At 35.4% G+C, this 21,960-nt stretch overlaps 1 protein-coding gene and 1 pseudogene across 1 annotated transcript; both read left to right on the plus strand.

The window, feature by feature from the left end:
• The first annotated feature begins 3,397 nt into the window (after positions 1-3,397).
• On the plus strand, positions 3,398-15,089 carry PDK4 (pyruvate dehydrogenase kinase 4). Its single transcript, XM_039878047.1, has 11 exons — positions 3,398-3,787; positions 4,727-4,868; positions 6,069-6,140; positions 6,297-6,481; positions 6,646-6,732; positions 7,150-7,227; positions 9,029-9,105; positions 10,854-10,952; positions 11,131-11,241; positions 11,541-11,654; positions 12,808-15,089. The coding sequence occupies exons 1-11, from the start codon at positions 3,673-3,675 to the stop codon at positions 12,949-12,951; spliced, it is 1,224 nt and encodes a 407-aa protein (XP_039733981.1). The 5' UTR covers positions 3,398-3,672; the 3' UTR covers positions 12,952-15,089.
• Positions 15,090-17,490: 2,401 nt separating this feature from the next.
• LOC120615245 (uncharacterized) lies at positions 17,491-17,609 on the plus strand (annotated as a pseudogene).
• Positions 17,610-21,960: the final 4,351 nt, after the last annotated feature.

Below are 21,960 nucleotides of genomic sequence, written 5' to 3' on the forward strand. Positions count from 1 at the left end.
CAAGAATGAACTATTTTGTTTTGGTGTTGCTTTAAAGAGGGGAAGGATTTTGACCTTGATAAGTGTAAGGAGGCCAAGAATGAAACTAAGGGCTATTCCAGAAAGAAATATTGTGCACAGGACAAAAGTGATATATGGTTGTAGGCTAATAGGAGAGGGGAGCCTTATATAGAGAAACCGGGGAGAGACTCTCCCCCATCTATCTTCACTTCTCAACAACAGCTTAATAGCCTTTGAGTTCTCACTTTCCCTTCACCAATGATGACAGCCACGACTATTTCCCCAGTGGTTTCTCATTAACTCTAAGTGTTCCCAAACAAACTCATTTGTCTTCCTCCCTTCTCATCCTTGCCCACCAAATCTAAGGTAGTTCCAGCCCCCTATAGTCTTCACGTGCATTTTCTTCATAGCCCTTGTCCTAATTTAACGTATATGCTTATCATCCATTTGCTTTTTGTAACAGCTATTTCCCCAGCAAGTCGATACTCTCCATGAGACAGCAGATCATGACTATTTCGTTCCCTGATGAAATAGCCATTTCTTAAACAATTGTTGGTATGCTACATATTTTGTAAATATTTTCTCCAAGTCTGCTAATCATTTTTTAACTTTAAATATTCTATAGTCAAATCTGTTCACCTTTCCATCATGGCTTTTGAAGTTCCTGTGATATATATTTCTAATTGCTTCCTTGGAATATGTTCCTAGAGGTGAAAAAATTGAATAGGCATCTCTTTAGGGATCTTGATGCATTTTGTCAAATTGGACATGCTCACTCCTCTAGCAAAAGTGCAACTTGCATTTTCTAAGCTTTACCAGTGGCCTTATTAGGTTTTGCCAGGCAAGCTGTATAGAATTCATTTAATGTTAAGTAAACATGTCCCTCGAATTTTCAGAAATTGAATGTCTCAAGCAGAGATGCTCTGCACTGAGTACAAGTGGAAAAACTTCGGTACTCCTCCCTGACCACTAGCACCAAATCATTTGATAATCCTCTCATGGTTTATCTTTACGCAAATGAATGCACAGATTTGTCCATACCCATTGCCCCCAAATAATTCTTTTTCTTTATTTCTGTAGCAACTGGATCACTTCCAAGATTTGTGGTCAGCCTGAAAATAAAAGTGTCACTCTCTTTCCAGGTTACTCTCTAATCATGGTACAGATTTTCCCTGATATTCAAAAGTAAAGCGTTCCTATGAATCCTTCATAAGCTGAAGTGGCATAAAGCGAAGAAGCAATTACCATTAATTTATATGGAAAAATCTTTAAGCATTCCCAGACCCAGATAATAACCTACCAGATCATACCAAATAATTGCATCCACTTAATTACATCCAGTTTTACACTAAGCATAACACCTTTACAAGCTTTCTTAGGCTCTTATGGTACCTTAGCACACATCTTACTAACAGATGCACAGAATAAATTGAGACAAAGCACAGATGTTCACAGACACAGTTCAAAGCTATGGCAGCTTGATACTGAGATGCTGAATTTAGTTCCCAGGGAAGGAGCTTGGTGGTGCCACTTGCATTGCTCCAGATATTGTTGCCTCCATAAAGCTTGCTGCAAAACAAACACTGAATGCTGTTTTTGCTTTTCTCCCTTTTCCATAAAAGCAAAAATACTCTTTGGATTTCTTTCAGTTAAGGAAAACAGGTACAGGTCTTTTGTGAAAGGGAAGTGGCATAACAAACTTTCGAAAAGCAAGGGATGCCTGTGATACATAGTGTCTTAGCCAACTGGGTAAAGAGCTTGACCTGGCTGTCCAGTTCAGCTATCATAAATGTTGCCACTTATAACACCAGTTCCCGTTATAGAGAAATGATGTTACAGAATGTAATGCTCTGTGAGAGTAACCTGATAAGTACTTTTGGTTGGGATGACATGGAGAAAAAAGTTTGGTGATCTCAGTTCACGTTTAACCCTTAGCCATCTCTGTGAACATCATAAGATTTCACATGATCCTTAATCATTGCACACACGCAGGCCGATAGTGCTGGCTAAGTCAGGCCAAGTGCTCAATGGGATTTTCCTAAATTAGAACTGCTTGTAACGCATCATTTCCATTGCCTTTCTGGGGCAGATTAAAGAGTACGATTCTTTATAATACATATTTTTTTGCCTATTCCAGATCCCATACACATGGTAAGAAAAAGCAAATACATGTTTTCCCATTACTTCTGTTCTTAGGATCTAATCCAGGAAAAGGAAGAGATTTTTACCTTAAATTTATTTGCTTCATCAGAGAGTTTTATTTAATCTTTTGGCTTCTGGAACACATTAATTTTTTTTCTTTATTGGGCTATGGGAATTTGTAACAAAGGATTCAGAATACAAAAATATAAATCATAGTGGTATCAAGACCCATCTCTAAATAGAGATGAAATTTGGAACTTTCCCTGTGCTTCCCCAACTGCTTAAGTTTGGCAACAAAGCAGGATAGGAATCACAAAGATGCATCAGACATGGTCCCAACCCTGATCTCTTTCAGGGTAGGAGGTTTTCAGAGAAGGACAATATAAGAACATAAGTAGCTATGATATAATGTCATAAGTGACAAAGGCCATATTTGAAAGTCTCAGTGAAGAGAAGCATCAGGAAAGATCTCTTGCAGCACATCGTTTATGCTGAACGTTTAAGGATAGAAAAGAATGCCTTTGGCAAAGATTTATATTAAGGACATTTCACACAGGGGAACTGAGCAAGCAAATTCTGTGATGGAGTGGGAGAAGGTGAGTCAAATTTATCTTTTTTAATTTTGTTTTTAATTAACAGAGTTAAACCTAATGGAGAGAATGTATTACTGGAGAGAAACAAATTGATGGCCTTTTATCGTTGGAAGAAAAAAATTATGTATTTGGGGCAGCTCCGCAAGACTTAGCAGAGAACTTGTGATTCCTAACGTGTGCAATTCTTAACTTGTGCTGTTCCTTTAGGCTGTTTATTCTTCTTGACTGTCCAACGGCAGAGAAGCCCATACTTTTGAACACAGCTGATTGGCTACTGTAAAAGCCCAGCTCTGAGTGAGGACCAATGAGCTCCCGGAAAGCAGATTCTTGGAAATAGTTCCTGGCCGCAATGCGCGACATTGAGACAGCCTCACACTTGTAAAAACGGAAGAATTTGGCTTGGCCTCCAACCCACGCGGTCCCGGGAGCTGTCTCAAGTGACTGATCTGGAGCCCACCTATCTCCAGATGTCCGCATTGACCTCCTCCTATGCTTTTTACTTGTCACGGCCTCGGGCACTTGCGCCAGGCCACTGGGCAGGGTCCGCCGCCGGAGGGCGGGCCCCAAAGTTCTGTATCTGAGCCAATCGGCGCGGTCCCAGGCTCAGGACGCGTCTCCAAGTCCCAGTGACTCCTCCCTGGTGGAGATGGGGGGGGGCGGGGGCTTGCGGGGAAACACATAAAACCGCAGGAGGCAGCTGGTGGTGGCAAGATGAGCACTTGAGCCTCAAGCCACTCATAGCTCTTCTGATTCACTGCTGGACTCCTCTACTTCGAAGCACCCCTGAACTTCAGCCCAGACCCGGGTGTGCGAGCCCTACAGCACACCTGCCCTCCTCGCCCCGGCGCGCCCCGCTCCTCCTCGATCCCAGGTTCTGCTCTTCGCAGCGTTAGTGCTCAAAACAGCCCCAGCTGCTGCCCCGCCGGTGGACATCAAGATGAGGGTGGCCCGCTTCGTGATGCGCAGCGCGGGCTCCCTGATTCCCCGCGAGGTCGAGCATTTCTCGCGCTACAGCCCGTCTCCGCTGTCCATGAAGCAGCTGCTGGACTTTGGTGAGCCGGGACGTAGGGCCCGGGCGGGAGCGCTGGGGCTGGGGCACTGCCTTAATTTTCATTCCCGGTGCAGGGAGGGCTAGGTTCAGTGCTTAAAACTAACCAGAGTATGCTTTCCTGCTAAACCCTGGAGCCTCGATGCCAGCACACTTGGCCTTTTCCTAGATCTACCTTCTTTCTGACAGTCTGTGCCTACAGGTTGAAGTCACTTGCAGCTCTGCTGATACTGGATGGTTTGAGCTCATCTTTCCTCTTTTTTTCTGTGCAAAGCTTCCATCAAAAAACATTTTCGCTTTCAGTCAGCATTTAACAATAAACAAGAAATTTTATCCCCTCGTGGCATAGTACTTCTTGAAGATTTCTAATATAAAAGTAGCCTCAAATTAATTGAGATTTTATCTGTTATCCACCCTCTACAGGATACATCTCTGCGTTTCTAACAAATTTCTTTACCATTATAGTTTTCCATATATTTGCATTTACTGCTGAAAATATTTACGAGCTTTCTGCAGTAACTTTAGAAGGAAAATTTCAAGGATTTAAATGCGCTGTTATTTATCACTAGTCTGGAAACATCACGACTAACACCCACCCTGGTTATCTTCCACTCCAAATTCATATCTAGAACTCTTTGAAAGATGTCTCATTGACATTGTGGTGTTGACTGAACCCTGCACCCTTATGACTACTAAGAGCTGTGGGACATTCTGACTTCTTGGAAATGAATCTTTTTCAAAAAGAAAAAATAGTAAGTCCCATATTGATCACTTAAAAAAAGGCAATGAAGAAGATATTCTTGAATTATCTACAAACAGTAATCCAACTGAGGGCGGAAATAATGTTATAATAATGTGTGTATTCAATATCAGATAGTTAATGCTATTGAAATATATCACTTAGACATGTTTCCAAAAACTAAACAAATTCTATTTATTATAGGTTCAGAAAGCGCATGTGAAAGAACTTCTTTTGCATTTTTGCGACAAGAATTGCCTGTGAGGCTCGCCAATATTCTGAAGGAAATTGATATTCTCCCTGATCAATTAATAAATACTGCTTCAGTGCAGTTAGTTAAAAGCTGGTAAGTAGTGAAGCATTCTGAAATGGCCTCTGATTTTCAGACAGTTATCTGAATATGAATTCTTCTAATATATTACCATCAATATTAGAAAACAGGCGATATGAATAGAAAATACTTTTTAAAGGTGTAAAGAACTTTAGTAATTTAGGGTAAGTTATTTTAAGGGCAGTCGTTAAGCTAGAAATGGACATTTTTACCCTGAAAAAGTAAATACTTTCATGTTATAATTTTTACTGTTAGAAGAAATATGAAAAATAATATAGTTACAATTTTAGTTTTATATTTTTAATAATAAAAGAGTTTGATATGGCTAAGTGAATCCTATCTTAGAAATAGATATAAATGACTATTATTCTGATTTTGTTATATACAAATCAATTAACTGAGAAGGTGCTGGGTTCAAATCCTGCTTTTGTCTCTTCCTAGTTGTGGAATCCTTGGCAAGTATCAGTATCTTAAATTCTCTATTCTTCAATTCCTCCATCTAATACTGAAAAGAATGAAATATATGCCTCAACGGAATATTTGAGTGTAATTAAATTATATGATGTAATCTATTAAAGAGCACTTAGAAAAGTGCCTGGCACACAGCCAGCATTTAGTGTCACTTATTAAAATCTCATTTTATAAATAAGGATACTGAAGCTTCGAGAAAGTAGATAACCCAAAGGAGCAGATTTTCAGAGAACAGAGCCAGGATATGCACTGAAGTGGATATGCACCAGAGCTTCACCCTAATCCATTGACTGTACAGCTTTTTGTTCATTGATTCAAGAAATATATGTATTACATACCCATTAAGTAATTATAATCTGAAACACATATTCAATCCATAGTATTTACTACTGCTTTCAAGACTTATACTCACCTATGAATGAAGTAGGAAAAAATATAAAGCCGTTCTTAAAAAGTTGTTTTTAAATGCTTTTGCTATAAAAAATAAAAACATTTGACAAATGAAACAGAAAACCAAATATCGATCTGAAATAGTTATATAAAAATTAATTTTAAGTTAGAAAGGTAAAGATTAAAGTTGTAGCTTTTTTTTTTTAAGATTGTTTTCCAAATGTTTTGGAGTTTTAATTTTAAACATAATACTTATTTTATGTTTTCAAATCATTTGAAAAAGACATTCTATTTTTAGTCACTTATATCTGACTATTCAATTTTAAAACTTAAAGCACACCTGTTGCTCTATAGGTATATCCAGAGCCTGATGGATTTGGTGGAATTCCACGAGAGAAACCCAGAAGACCAGAAAGTGTTATCAGAGTAAGTTCTATGCATTAGAATAAATATCTAAAACTTTTTCCAGACATAATTCTATATTAAGGGATACATATGCTTATGATACACCTATAATCTAAGGAATATAAGCGAATGAAATTTACTTGAACTTTCACTAACTGTAAATGTATTTTGGCTTAGTTTTGTAGATACTCTCATCGAAGTTAGAAATAGACACCATAATGTTGTCCCTACAATGGCACAAGGAATCATAGAATTTAAAGATGGCTGTACAGTTGACCCAATCACCAACCAAAATCTTCAATATTTCTTGGATCGATTTTACATGAACCGTATTTCTACGCGGATGCTAATGAACCAGCACAGTAAGTTAGTTCATCATGGTCATAATATATAGAGAAGGGTGTAGAATATAAGCCATACTCTAACTAGATGTTTCACTATTTATTGGGTCACATTCTTTATCAATGGTAGTTCTGATCATTATTATTCTGATTTTTATACCAATATTTTTTGTATTTTTCAACAGTTCTTATATTTAGTGACTTACAGACAAGAAACCCAAGCCACATTGGAAGCATTGATCCAAAATGTGATGTAGTAGCAGTGGTCCAAGGTAATTTCTAGATTTTTACATTTCCCTTATTGAGAATATACACTATGCGATTGACATATAGTCAGGGTGACTCTGTGAATAAATTTATATTCAGAGTGTTCCCTTTATATTTTTTAAATAATGTCATGAAGGTAAAGGGTTACACGTACATTTATAATACTATAAAAAATCCAAACCTTTAGCTAATGTGCCATATTCCTATGTTGTATTTGATTTCTGAAGTATGCATGCATATTCTTATTGCTATAGGTATAACTTAAACAGTGTGATAAGTTTTTCTTCTATAAAATATTGAAAGGATATTTTTATGTACGTAAACTTATACTCTAATGCATATTTTAGATTAAGAGTAATGTACAAACTGAAGATCACTTGGTACAACTTTATTTCATTATTATGAAAAAACTTCTATTCCAGATGCCTTTGAGTGTTCGAGGATGCTTTGTGATCAGTATTATTTAACATCTCCAGAATTAAAGCTCACACAAGTGAATGGTAAGCTATAAATAAAATATATTTTAATCTATGAAAAATTGAGTGTTCTCCTGGTATAATTACTTCTTGTAAATACAATGCAATTTTTATGTTTCATTTTCCCCTTCTGAACTTGCCTAGAATTTGTACACTTTTTTTCTTTTAAAGCCAAGTTCTCTTTATCTCAACTGGAAAGTCCAATTGAGCATATTCAGTTGACAATTCATAAAGAACAGTTTGAACAAATAATTTGGAATTTAGAGTAAGTAACTAAGTTACGATATCTTAGATCAAAGAAAGATTGCTGACTACAGAATATGGGGGTAGGGGGAATTGAAGGCAGGGCAGAAGTAGGAGGAACCTCTTGGTAGTGGAGATACCATCCTAAAGAGGTTACCCACAAGATCTGGAAACAAAAATCGCACTATAAGAAATAAGCCAGTTACAGAAGGACAAATACTGCATGATTCCACTTATATAAGGCAGCTAAAATAGTCAAACTCATAGAAGCAGAGAGTAGAATGGTGGTTGCCAGAGTCCGGGGAGAGGGGAAACAAGGAGTCACTATTCAACGGGTATAAAATTTCACTTACACAAGATGAGTAACTTCTAGAGTTCTGCGGTACAGCATCGTGCCTATTGTTAACAATACTGTATTGTACACTTAAATATATAAGAAGGTAGATCTCATGTTGAATGTTCTTACCAAAACTTCCTTTAAATTCCACTATATAAGTATATACCATTTTCGGAAGCAGAGCATATTCTAACAGCCTTGACCTGAAAAAATAGTCTTCCCATTTTGCCTGAAGTGATTGCATGACAAATGCAAGGCACTGTTTTTATCTTATCCCATAGTTGCTTCTTAAGACAGTATACTTTAATTGAAATAATATTTTCCTTTCATTTCAAAGTAAACATCTTTTCCAAGTAATCATTATACATGAACAATGTTTGTTGGTGGCAAGAGTTAAAATCAAGTTCAAACTAAGAGTAGCCTAACTCATGGATTGGAGACGTGCAAATGTAGTTGATTGCTAAACTGAAAATGAGTACAAATAAATATTGAAAAAGATCTCTAAGCATTAACAGCATTGTTGCTTAATACTAGTACATAAACTGTTTGAACTGTTTGATGAAATAAAGAGAGGATCAAGCCAGACCTTGTTATTTTCTGATTCCAACTTTGCCAAGGCCTGGGGCACCAAAGAATAATACTTTTATTTTTCCTTTCAAACAGTACTATGGGTTTTTTGTTTTTGTTTTCTTTAGCCTCATGGTGAAATTTAAGTATATTTAGCCTATTAGATTTAATGTTTAGGTGATAAAAACAAGAATAATCAGATGTGTTGTTTTCCCATGTTTATTGTGTAATTTCTCTGTGCTACCTCAGTTTCAAAATATAAAAATTATAGCTAGTATTAATTTTTATGTTATACTGTAGACACATTTTTCTTCTTTCTTACGATGCATACAATTATAATTCCGAGGTTGTCCAGTACAAAAGTTTTGGAAATAGAGACAAATAATCTATGTAATTAAATTTATAGCACCCCCATTGCACACTTCATCTGGCTCATGGATTTGTAGAGAAAGGCAAAAATTAATCATAATGCACTAGTTAGCAACTGCAGTAGCATTCTGAAAATAAACCAGTTGTGTTTGCTGTTTAAGAGGGAAGGTTCTAGGATAGGATTTTCGAGTGAGTAGGATGAGGAGTATTCCAATCCTGTTTAAGTCCAAAATATTAATGAAATAGATGTGGAAGTTTATTTTAATTCAATATTTGTTTACCAATTCTAATGAGTTGAATTTTTTCTAGAAAAATTTCCAGGGCAACCGATCCACATTGTGTATGTTTCTTCTCACCTTCATCATATGCTTTTTGAACTATTCAAGGTATGACACTTCGCAATAATTGCAATTTTTTTTTTTTAATCTACTGGTTACATTCTGACTAAACAGAAGCCTCACTATCTTCTCCCAAGCATGCTTCTGTGCTCCTAACAGGAGAGTAGAATTTATGTTCGAAAGGGTACATAGAGTACCTTGTAGCATCAATATGTATTTGAGAGTGCACAGTCCGATTCATGATGTCTCAATGCTCTCTATTCCCATTATTTTATCAGATGCCCAACAAAGCACTATTCATTCATTCATTTGTTAGGGAACGTCATGAGTGAATGCTTCAGGAATTGAGGGTTCGTTACTTCCACCCCTACAGGCTGGTTGAATTCCAAATCCAGAGATTCAGGTCCAGAATTACTATCGGTGGCAGAGCCCCAACCTGAGTCTAGAATATACTCAGAGGACAGTCTGTTCCTTCAATGATCTACTTTAACGTGCTTATGAATCACCTGGGTGTTTTGTTAAAAGGCAAATTCTGATTCAGTGGGTCTGGAGTGAGACCCGAGATTCGAATTTCTAATAAGCTAATAGGCGATGCTGCTAGTCCAGTCCACATTCCATGGCGAGACTGCAGGGTAGTGTTTTTCAGACTTCCATGTGTCCATTAGAATCACCTGGAGGGCTTGTTAAAACACAGATTCTTAGGCTCTGCCAAGGAGATTTTGATTTTCTAGGTCTGAGAATTTTCACTTCTAACAAGCTATCAGAAGATGCAGATGTTAGTGGTCTGGGGTAGCCAGGTGTTAAAATCAAATCCTATTCTGTGTCCTAAGACCAAACTATAATTCTGTACTTACACCAAAAGATAGAGAAATGCCTGAAGCTTTGTGATGCTCCCAAGAATCCCTTGGACTGGGGAGGAAGAAGTCTAAAAAAAGTGAAATCTGCTTCTAATTCTGATGTAACTCTTCTCCAAACATACTGTTTCCTAACTTATTCTAATGTTAGTGTAATGAGGTAGTGATTATACTACAAACATCTGATCTGTTTTATTTCACTTAATATTTAATAAAAACCAGAAAGCAGATAACCTACTAGAAGAAGGTTAGAGAGGAAAATGGGTAAAATAAACTAAAACTATATCTGTATGAGATTCATCCAGTTACCTGAAAACTTGTTTGGGTTTCTTCTCTTTTCAAGGACAAAAAATACTTTTTTGTTAATTTGATTTATTTTTAAATTGAGTGGTTCAACATACAGAGTTATTTTGCCATCACTGGTAAAAGTTAAGATGATAATCACATGCAAATTGAAATTTAATTTAGAATTAGGTAGTATCCTTCTAAATAGTAACAACTTTTTTCCCAGCAAATTTTATAAAAGCCAATAAATTGGTTCAATGATTCGCTGTTCATTTGTTATGTGATAGTCTTTGGTGTTTGGATATAAAATGTAATGGAAAGACAGAAAAGAGAGTGTCAGGAAATGGACTATAAAAACCAATTTCTACATTTAAATTAAGCTTACAAATGAGAACTTGACAACTAGCAGAATTGTTTTTCCATTAGACATTACTCCCAGGAGCTACATTACATGGTAAATGAATATTTTTCATTATACATCCTGTATGACACATTCATAAATAACTATTTACAGAGCTGTTTTAACTACTAAATTAAAAATGTATATAAGTATTTTGAATTGCCCTCTGTGCTGCTTTTATTTTAAACATAAAAACTAGTTATTTATTGTCCTTCATTCTTCTGCCATTGAATTCCTTACGGTTTTGTTTTCTTTAGAATGCAATGAGGGCAACAGTTGAACACCAGGAAAACCAGCCTTCCCTTACACCAATTGAGGTGATTGTTGTCTTGGGGAAAGAAGATCTTACAATTAAGGTAACCATTCTTTATTTTTCTTTTGAGTGTCTCTTGAGAGAATTAAAGAGTCAATAATAAGAAAGCTCTCTGAGCTTTGAGCAATAGTTCAAAGTCATATATACCAGGTGACATTTTTCTGTAGACAAATGTACATTGTTTATAATGTGTAGCTCTGATGACTTGTTTGTTTGTTTAGATTTCAGACAGAGGTGGTGGTGTCCCCCTGAGGATCATCGACCGCCTCTTTAGTTATACATATTCCACTGCACCGACGCCTGTGATGGATAATTCCCGGAATGCTCCTTTGGTAAGAAGCATTGTAGGGCTAAGTACACCCCAGCCACCTCGTTCTGAAGCAACAATTGCAAGGAAATATTTAAGCAAGTTATTCAATTTAGTTGAATTGGGCAACATGAGGGATATGAGAAAGAATGATAAAGCAAGCTAAAAATGGTGAAACGATTTAAAGGGTCTCTAATTGGAAGCAGAAGATGTTTACTTAGGTTCTAGGACATCAGTATGAGGGAGGATAATAACTCCCTCCTACATTTTGTATTCCAGTAGTCTTGGTTGTCTCTTTATCAATAACTGATCTTTCCCCTCTAGGCTGGTTTTGGTTATGGCTTGCCGATTTCTCGTCTCTATGCCAAGTACTTTCAGGGAGATCTGAATCTCTACTCTTTATCAGGATATGGAACAGATGCGATCATTTACTTAAAGGTATCCTTTGAATTCAATAGAAAAAATCATATTTCTGAAAAGTTTGCTTCTTTTACAGCCCCGAGTTCTTTGGTCTATGATGAATACCCCAAATTGAGTTAAATGCAAGTCATTCTGCTTTCTCTTTGGTGTGTGTAGGTATACTATTTAATGTGTAACTTACTGAAAAGGAAGTGGAGCCAGGCTGCCTGTGTCACTGAAGCAAAATTGTTGTCCAATAAGTACTTTAGTTTCAGATGCTCATGTGAATTTTTTTAAACACAACTCCTTTGGGGTCCGTGAGAAGAGCCATACTTTTGTTTTACTTAAATTTGTGGGAAATATATGCTAATAATACTCTAGGCTCAAAAACAACTGCTAGCAAGATACTCAAGACTTTAGCTGACCCTGTTAGAAATTCAGGTAAAGGAAAGCTGACTGCTCACAAGTTGTCAGTGGGATGCTTAGCATTTTCTGTTTAAACTTTAAAGCTTTTTCTATTTCTGATAAAGTTTCAATTCGTTAAAGCCACTGTCCTGGTTCTGTTTATCATTTGCCAACTATTTCGACTGAAAATGTATTTACAGATATCAGCAACTAAAATGTTAAGCTTCTCGGTTCCCATTCTGTGCCAAGGAATTATTTGTCAAATGGTCTTTGGCCATCTGAAGTAATTAATGCATTCATTTCTTAAATGAACCAAAGTCTTCAAAGTATTGGGAAAGATTAATAGATTATGTATTTATAGTATCAGATTTTAATAGATTAGTAGTATCAGATTAGGTATCTTACTTTATCACAGACACGAGAGTTTTACTTGGAAAAAATAACTTTCCTATTCAACTCTATCATATCAGTAATATCCAAACAAGGGACATGTGTAAATATTGAACACAAATTCTATTCCCTAACTTATAATTGTAGATATACTATTTCATCTCCTATAGGATAGAGATAATATTTATTTTTTATTTTTCTTTTTTACAGTGCCTAACATACTATGGGCTTTGGTGTGCTCTTATTACTAAATCAATTAAAAGAATGTATTTGAATGTTTGACTACTTAGCTCTAAATTTATATTGAATAATATAATATATTGAATAATCTCTTCAAGTATCAATTATATCATAAATAATTTCTTTGGTTTGACTTTTTTCCTCCTTCTCCTTTCAGGCTTTGTCTTCTGAGTCTATAGAAAAACTCCCAGTCTTTAATAAATCAGCTTTCAAACATTATCAGATGAGCAATGAGGCTGATGACTGGTGTGTCCCAAGTAAGGAACCAAAGAACCTGGCGAATGAAAAAGTGGCCGTGTGAAGAGAGACACTCAGGACACTTTAAGGGATCAAAGTGCGTCTACAGCAGTGCTGCTTCTTGAATGTTTGCATGTGAACTCTCGTTCTCTCAAAAACAAACAACAGCAACAAAAAAAGTCCTTGACAGGACACTGAAAAGAAGAGGAACAAAACTCATTTCCGTGACCCAGGAAAGCACAGTGCAGGACAATAGGAGTTAACAGCTAGCCAGCTCTTTATTCTTTTAGCTTAGAATAATGCTTGGGTTTATATCAAATCCTAAAGAAAATAGAAGCTTCAATATCTTCTTTATCTCTTTATCAACAAGAATGGGAAAGGGAGTGAAGTGAAGATATGGGCTAGCGGTTGCAGTAGACTGATATTTTAGACCTCCGGTTGACGTTATAAGGTATTAGTATTTATTGATTATCGAGTGTCAATTATACCAGTATTTTCCTGCCTTTCAAAAGAGTAAGGCTTAGTTTACACTGTATGATTAGACATGGATGTAAATGTACATTTTGTATGTATCTATGTGCTCTAGAGAGGAAAAACTGGTGACTAAAATAACATTTACTTTGAATGAGAAATGAGTTCAAACGTTTTATTCAAAGTTGCAGCCAAGGCACTGAGCCTATGTAAAAACTCAGAAGAAAGCCTTTTCTGTTAAATGCGGGGCCTTGATTATGCTGCGCTCCCTGTTCCCACTTCACATAATAAGTGAACACTTACTGCCAGGTGCCTAGTCTCTGACGAATTTTAAAATATGCACTGAATTCAGGATGTTGGTGGTTAGAGAGAATGCCAAAGTGATAGCAAAAATATCTTTCACCTTGTTTTGTGAGTAAGTGAAACAGTAGATTGGAAAAGCTAATGTTTGAGCAAGAAATTATACACTCAGAACCTAACTCAGTAGGAAGAGCTGTTCTCTACCCTGCAGTGGCGGTAATACAAAGACATCCATTTTCTAGGTTTAAAAAGATGTATATTTGATATGCTAAATTATACTCTCTACACTCCAGCATTAACATGTCTGTAAAAAATTCTGTTTATCAAATTGCTCGAGAACACTAGAATTTAAATACTTCTTGGAGTAATTTTAACAAGTAGCCTAGGAGTAAGAGGATTTCATGCCAGGATGTTTTCATTTGTGAATCATTGAGATTAAGTGCTAATGAATGAAAACTATAATGCATATGGAACATTTGGGAGTTCAGGTATAATATGCATGTTGACAGGATAGTCGAGTACATTACTCGTAGAGAAGGAATTAAAAAAAAAAAGGAGAGAAGGAAGGAAGGATAGATGGGAGGAAGGAAAGATTGGAGGAGGGAGAGAGAAAAGCAGGGAAGCAGAAGGCAGGGGTCTTGCTATATTCCCCACAAGTTATTTCAAGAAATGATCCACATTTTCATGGATATTTTATTAACAAGAGGACGAATTGGTGTCTTTCAAAACAGTATGACTTCTTTAAACGACTCTCTCACTCATATAAGATATTAGCCTTTAATGAGATAATAAACTCATTTGTGTCAAATTGACATTTAAACTGGGATGTAGGAAAAAAATGACTTTTCTGCATTGGAAAATAATCAGTACTGTTTATGCGTTGAACTTAACATTTTTGTTTAATTTTTTCATGGCCTAGTGTTTTGGTGCTTCTGGGAGTGGCCATAGAAATCTCAAACTATTTGTAAATTTCATTGTCAGATTTTATCATCAGAAGTCCTAGATAGTGACATCTTGATGGTGGGATTCTGGCTTATGCATTTATTGATTATACAAAACGATTTGCAATAGGTTATTTGACTTTTCAGTTTTTATTGAAATTTAAATATTTTTTTCGTGTAAATAATTGTATTTACCAAAGATTTAAAGCAGTCGATTAATTAACCCAACACTGTGAAGTATCTTTAAAACACTAGAGGAAAAGAAATGTTGGTACCTCAATAGCATCAGCTGTGTAAATGGAGTTCTGTAAAATAAAAATAGTCTACATGGGTATTTGTGAAATTTGTGAAAGAGCTTTATGATTCTAGTGAATGGATACTGAACATTCAGACCCACTTAAATTATTAATGTATAAATTGTGTTTTTGCCTCCAGGCTTTGTACAGAGAAACGTGATCATTTTTATAATAAATATTTTATTATAATAGTAGACATAGTCTTTTAAATTTTTTTTCTCAAATTAATGACAAAGTACTAAGAAGAATTTAAGGTAAAAGTTTTCCTCACTTTACATTCAAGCCTAATTTATCTACGTATTGGGTATAACCTTTAAAAAGTGTTGGAAGCAACTTAAAATCTTAATTTTTAAACAAAATTTAAGTACTTTCTGGTGGTCCATAAATTTCTAATCTTCCTATACTCCAATACTACATAGTACAGTGTGTGTTTATCCACATGAATATATTCAGTAATCATTTTTACAATGCACATTCTCAATATTTTTTGGTACTTTTTTTTAAGGTTTCACTTAAGGACTTTATTTACATAACCAATACAATGGAGTACCAAAATAATTACCTAGATAATTTAGGTTCCCAGGCAACTTCTGGATTAAATAATATGAAAAATAATAAAGTAAAAATAGGATAGAAATTAAGTGGTGACATGTTTTATCTTTGCTATCTTAATACTTTCTTTACTAAAGTAATCTTACTTTATGTTCAGACAACATCCTTTTTCCCACCTTCATAATGCCCTTATTGGTAAAATTTTGCAAATAAAAAAAGGAGGAGGAAGGGAGGTTGGAAGGAAAGAAGAAAGGGGAAATTAGAATAAAATTAGTAGAATGAACTTGCCATAACTGAATTCTAACATCTTGTCAGAATATCGTATTTGAATAAAAATATGCCATAAACCTAAGACATTAAATCCTAAACAAACCTGTGCTAAAGCTTTCATCAAGGACTTTTATTTGAATCTTCATTTCTTTTCCTGTCATGGAAGTACTGTACTATGTGTCTATGTGCACGCATGCAAACAAACACACTTTTTACCTTCACGCATGTACACACACATGTAAACGTGTACGTTCACACGAGACTTAGCTGTTAATTTCCTTGGATTAAGCTGCTTGGAAGGTAGGGCGTTCCTGCACTCCATTGGCTCAGAACCTTCATATTTCTATAAAAACTGCAAGACTTCATTCAAATCCCACAAATACATCTTTTTGACAAAGTTAATGTGTGTACCCCAAAGGATACTAATTTTCAAGGTCAAGCAGGCTGAATATTCATCAAAAATATCCATGTACTGGTTTCTCCTAAATCTCAAACTTGGCTAGAAATGGTAGAAGCATTTGATATTAGCTACAATGACATGTGGAAAGAGGTAGAGATCATTGTGAGCTCATAGCTTGGGCATTGACCTTGATAATCTCTTTACATATTTCCTTACTATACTTTCTGGTTCTGTACATACACTTAGTTGTGTAACAATCGTACAAATTACATGGAATCTCCAGGTCACTTTGGTCTGTCCCCCTGAAAGAATTGAAGGACTTTCATAATTTCACAGAAGTTTGTGGAAGAAGTCCCTAAGCCCCTCAACATGAACACTTAGAGCAGTATGCTTCTATCTCCATTAGCATTCCAACTATACATAGCTTTTTTGGATTTTTCACTTTTTACCTTACATCATGGTTACTTAGGCACTCAATAAATAGTCCCTGGATAAATACATGAATAAACACATAAATTTTCTATAGAACAGAATCCTTGCATTTAAAGGCAGATTTGTGTTAAATCAATGAACATCAAATTTTGTAAGATTTTATGCTTTAAATGGTATACAAGGAGTTTTACAATATTGTAGAAACTCTGAAATATTTTTCCAAACCAATTAGATTGCAACTGATCTTTTCTTCTCCATTGGTGGCCTTTGGCCATTGGAAATTATCACATATTTCAAAAGAAATAAAATGATGGGTAAAAGTTATTAGAAGTAAGAAAATTTCTTGAGCAAATAGGTCAGTTTTTCAGATTTTATGACTATTCTTCTTGTTTACCTTGAACTCAGATGAAAAAAATATTACTATTCATATTTCATGGCTGCTTAATGGAAATGAGCAACTGTCTTTTGATGAGATTTTTCAGTTCCTACCCAAGTGCAAATAAACATTAAATGCCACTTAAAACCAAAAGAAATGTCAGTAACCTTGAAAATATGTTGAGTTTATTAAATGATGTGAAAATAATGTGAGCTGTCTTAGCGATAAATCCAGCAACAAAGTAATAAAATTTTTCAACAAATTATGAGACATCATTTTCAGATTTACTGCTATCATTTAATATAATGAAAATAACACAAGATGGGTTATCAAATGATGCAATAGAGCTAGAAATTATTTGTTAGCATACTGTTTTTCATAAATGTAAAAGGATGGTTTAATCTCTCAGCAATAGCCAATTGAATGTTAAAGTCTTGAATTTTTAAATCAATTCCATTAAAACTATTTATTTTAATGTGTTTCTAGCCCCAAAATACACTTCGATACCTGATAGAGTTGCCTTTAACTCAGTCTTTTACATTCATTTTTAAGAATAACAAAATTTGTCTACGGCCATGACACCCTGAACACGCCTGATCTCATCCGATCTCAGAAGTTTAACAGGGTCAGGTCTGGTTAGTACTTGGATAGGAGACCACCTAGGAATTCTGGGTTCTGTAGGCTTTAAAAAATAATAACAAAATAAAATAAAATAATAAAGGATAACAAAATTTGTATGAAATTATAAATTTGTCATCTGAAAGTAAAATAAAAATTTGAAAATGAAAAAGAAAAACCTTATACCACATTTTTAGACTATTCTCTTTACTTGTTTGAGTTTCAGCTTTCTCTTCTACCTAAATGAGATCTAGTTGTTTAAGGAAGGCACTTCTAAAGTTTTTGAATCTGATGATTCTTTACTGAATACCCAGCCTCCAATCTCTCTTCAGTTCAAACTAGGCTTGTCATAATATCACTATCCAGCTCAAAATCTTTTGCTGGCTTCCTGGTGTTTAAGAATCTAATATTTACAGTTTTTGACATCATCAACCTTACAACTTATATCTTTCATTACTGAACCGTTCAGTATGTTGTTTTCTAAGTCTGGAACAAATATGTTTCCTTTTGCTTACTGTACATATGCCTTCTTGAAATGCTCTTCCTCTTTTCTCTGTTTTCTTTTTTTTTTTCCCCTCCCTATACGCTGCTTGGCCTTCTAGACTCAAGTAAAGTTCCACCTCCACGGACTGGGCACCCCACTTCAAAGTGATCTCTCTCCCAACTTCCTACTCTAAACTCTCTCACAGTCAGGGCCATGTTAGTATTTGTCACATAATTCCTAAAGTTGCTAGTTAAATATTATGGAGAGATATAATGTCCAGAAACCCAACTAGATTGTGTTCCCTGCAATCCATGACCATGAATTATATATATTTATATAAAAATCATGATGTTAAGCCTGTCTCTTGTATGGTAGACACTTAACAACATTTCCCGATTAATATATTTTTGATGAGTTAGGAAGACAGAGAGCATCAGTTGAATAATTTCTAAATGAGCAAATTATTCTATAGATCTAAAACTAAAGCAATCTATTTTAATATTTTTTAAATTGCCCTCATCATTTCTTCTCAATCTGGGAAAGAGTCATGTTTATTTTCAAATTAATCATGGCTGTAACAAATACATACAAACTAAATTAAATATTTTCTTTCTGTCTTAAAACTAAGTCTTGCCCTCATGGAGCTTAGAGTCCTAATGAAGGGTTAAAGAGACACAAACATATGAGAGTTGAATCATGACCAAAGATTTTAATAGCAGTTCAAATTAACAATGTAGGAGATGCCATAATTTCTAATATACATAGCCAGGCAAATACACTATCAATAATTGCTGTAGAAATTTAAAGAAAGAAAAGTGACTTCAGGTTGAAGTTAACAGATAGAAAAAGGATGGCTTATGTGGAGAAATGGAAAGAAGATCATGAAGAAAGTGTCTGGGAAGAGGATGGGAAGGGCAAGTTGGAGCTTAGCTGAAGGTAGTTAGAATGTTTGGATGTGGTTATCTAGGGTACCAAAGAACCTTTACTAGGATACTAAAAGGATCAAAACAGTTTGCTAAAATCTTAAGATCATGTACTTCACTGTCAGTTTATTTATAAAATACAGTGCAGCAATCAGCACAATTTTCTGAAATGAGAAATTAATTTAATATTCAAATAACTAAAGAAAGTGGTAAGTTGATTGATGAGTGAAAACAGTGGGTTTTTACCTGAGCGTCACAGTCATCAGTCTGGAGCCAGACTGACTGGGTGTCCATCCCAGCTCTGCCACTTAATAGCCATGGGAAGTTACATAACTTTTCTCTACTTTAGTTTTCTGATCTCCGAAATGGGGATAATATTATAGCATTTTCCTTATAGGGATGCTGAAAAAATTAAAATGAGTCAATATATATAAAGCATGTATAATAGTCCTTGACACATAATAAAATTTATATAGATAGTGGCTATTTTATCAATAATCTTATTTAACTATTAGGTACTGGATCCTTATATTAAGTTTCTATATAAATAAGATGATAAAAATAAAAATAAAGTACCGTTCTTCAGATATGAATTCATACAGTGTGAGCATGAAATATCAATGATAATAACAAATTGCTCTCGCATACCCTATTACTCAATTATGACCCCAGGGTTAGATTTTTAGAGAGTCAAAGTACGGTCTGTGGCCTGAAACTGCTGAGCAAGGCTGAAATCTGGTTAGTCAGAGATCAAACCCAGCCCTTGACCCCTTTGGTAATACTTTCCAAGTAAAATCTGGCTGAATGGTGGTGCCATGTGTTATCTAACGAGATTTATTAACTCTTTTTAGGTCCCTTTGAAGACACTGCACAAGGCTGAACTTCCCTGAACACCAAGGAAAAGCTAGCTCACTACACATTATAAATCAATACACTGATGGCCCAATACAGCACTTTGCCCAAAGTGTGCTCTCAGTACTTGTTTACTGAATGGATGAAAAGAGACTTAAGCCATTAAAGCAACAATTAGGTTTCAGTTGTTTCCTAGGCAGCCTCTTTGCCCTTCTAAATATCATATTTCATCTTGTGAAAGCAGCCTCCAAATGATAACAAAAACAAGCACAAAACATGAATTTTTAAAAGCCTTTGAAAACAGTTTCCTGGCTTGTTGAAAAGTAGAGAATATTTTCTTACTTATTTTTTTTTTTTTAAAGAATGCCTGACAATAGTTCTTTGTTTGTAACTAAAAATATATCTGTATTTTCAGTTGTACAAAGTCAGATGTGATTCTTATTTTAGGGATAAAACTTCCACTGAACTCGAAAAAATGATTTTTTAAATAAAGATAATATGTAGGCTATAATGTTAACTTGATTTTTTTAAACTATAGTTTTCATTGGGCAAAAATATTTATGTCATGTACTAGAATATAAATTGGTTTCACTAGACTTCTCTTTCTGAACCCTTTGAAAATCAAATACTAAGTAGGCAAAAAACAATTCTATAAAACTTATTATGTGGCAGGTATTTTTCTAAGGATTTAACACTAATTAATTCATTTTCCCTTACAAATGAGACATTATATTATCAACTCCTCTGCATAAATGAACCATTATTCTCAAATCTGTGATATAGTTATTCTATCCTGTTGCAGAAAAATCAGACTGGCAAGAAACCAAGGGCCACTTGGAGAGTTGGAGAACTCAGTTTTATTACGCCGGTGGTCCCAGAAGAGCTAGCACTCTGAAGATCTGGGCCCCGAGCTCAGGGGTAACCTTACTTTTATAGAGCTTATCCACACGGTTACAATTGGCATGGGCTGACTGGCTCATGAGATTTTCAGACAGGAATTTAAGCAATACATCTGTTAAGTAGATAGAACAAGCAAAGGCAATACATCTGTTATCTAGATGGACCAAGCAAAGGGGAGTGTGAGTCTTCAGTTGATTTTGAGGTCACCCTGCCCTTTGCCTAGCATATAGGCAAGCATGTCTATAGAAGTAGAACAAAGAGCTGATTACAAGGTTAGCCATTTGAGTAAAAAATTCCTCTGCATCTGTTTTACAAGTGGGACACTGAACCATAAAGAATCTAGGAAGCTGCCTCTATCAAGAGACAGAGCTGAGATTTAGTTCAAGGTACTGTATACTCCAGAACCTTTGCTTTTAGGAAAGGTTCTGGAGTATAGAAACAGTCTTTTGAGGAATGCACTTAGGACAGCAACAAATTGTGGTCATGCAAATGAGTAACTCATAACTCATCTGCAGGGGAGAGGGACACTGCCACTGGCCTCACTGGCACTGAGCCTAACCAACCAGCTTCAGGCCCCTGGATTTTTTCAGATGATATTATCAGAAGGCCCATTTACTTGCAGAGGCATCTGAAGCTTGCATTGTTAGGCCAACCCTCACTTTCTACTGACTGGTACTTAACTATTCTTCAGGCATTGAGGCTGTGGATGGAAAAAAGGGTTCTATGGAAAATAACCTCACTGGGTGATCTGATCAGAAAATTGTAACTGGGTGGATCATGATAGGTAGTCATACTTTAAGTAAAAGTGGTATCTTTGCCTTAGGCAAAACTTATTCATTGTTTCTGAGCATCTCGTTTAATTCTTCTGAAATGTCTCCTTTCGGATCTTTTTTCTGGAGGGCGACCACCTAAGAGAGCACAGAATTTCATTAACTATCCTGCAATCCAGTCCTTGCTTTGCTCTTTCTTACATGTGTAATCTTCCTTACATTCCATTAATTTCAAATGCATAAAGGAAGCTGAAAGACCGTTAATCTTTGGAACATTTGAGATTTTTCTCCCTGGCATATGTCATCAGTTTAGTTCAAATAAACTCTTATGGAAATTATCCAGAAGTTTGGACATTTCTTACATTGATAAGGCAATTCACTAACTTATTCAACAAGCAATCAACAGAACTTTCGTAAGCACCACATGCTGCAGGAATGTAATGAATTGCAAAGATTTCTACATTCAAGGACATTATAGTCTATTTGTG

This window comes from Pteropus medius, unplaced genomic scaffold (genome assembly GCF_902729225.1).
Source record: "Pteropus medius unplaced genomic scaffold, Ma_sr-lr_union100, whole genome shotgun sequence".
NCBI lineage: Eukaryota > Metazoa > Chordata > Mammalia > Chiroptera > Pteropodidae > Pteropus > Pteropus medius.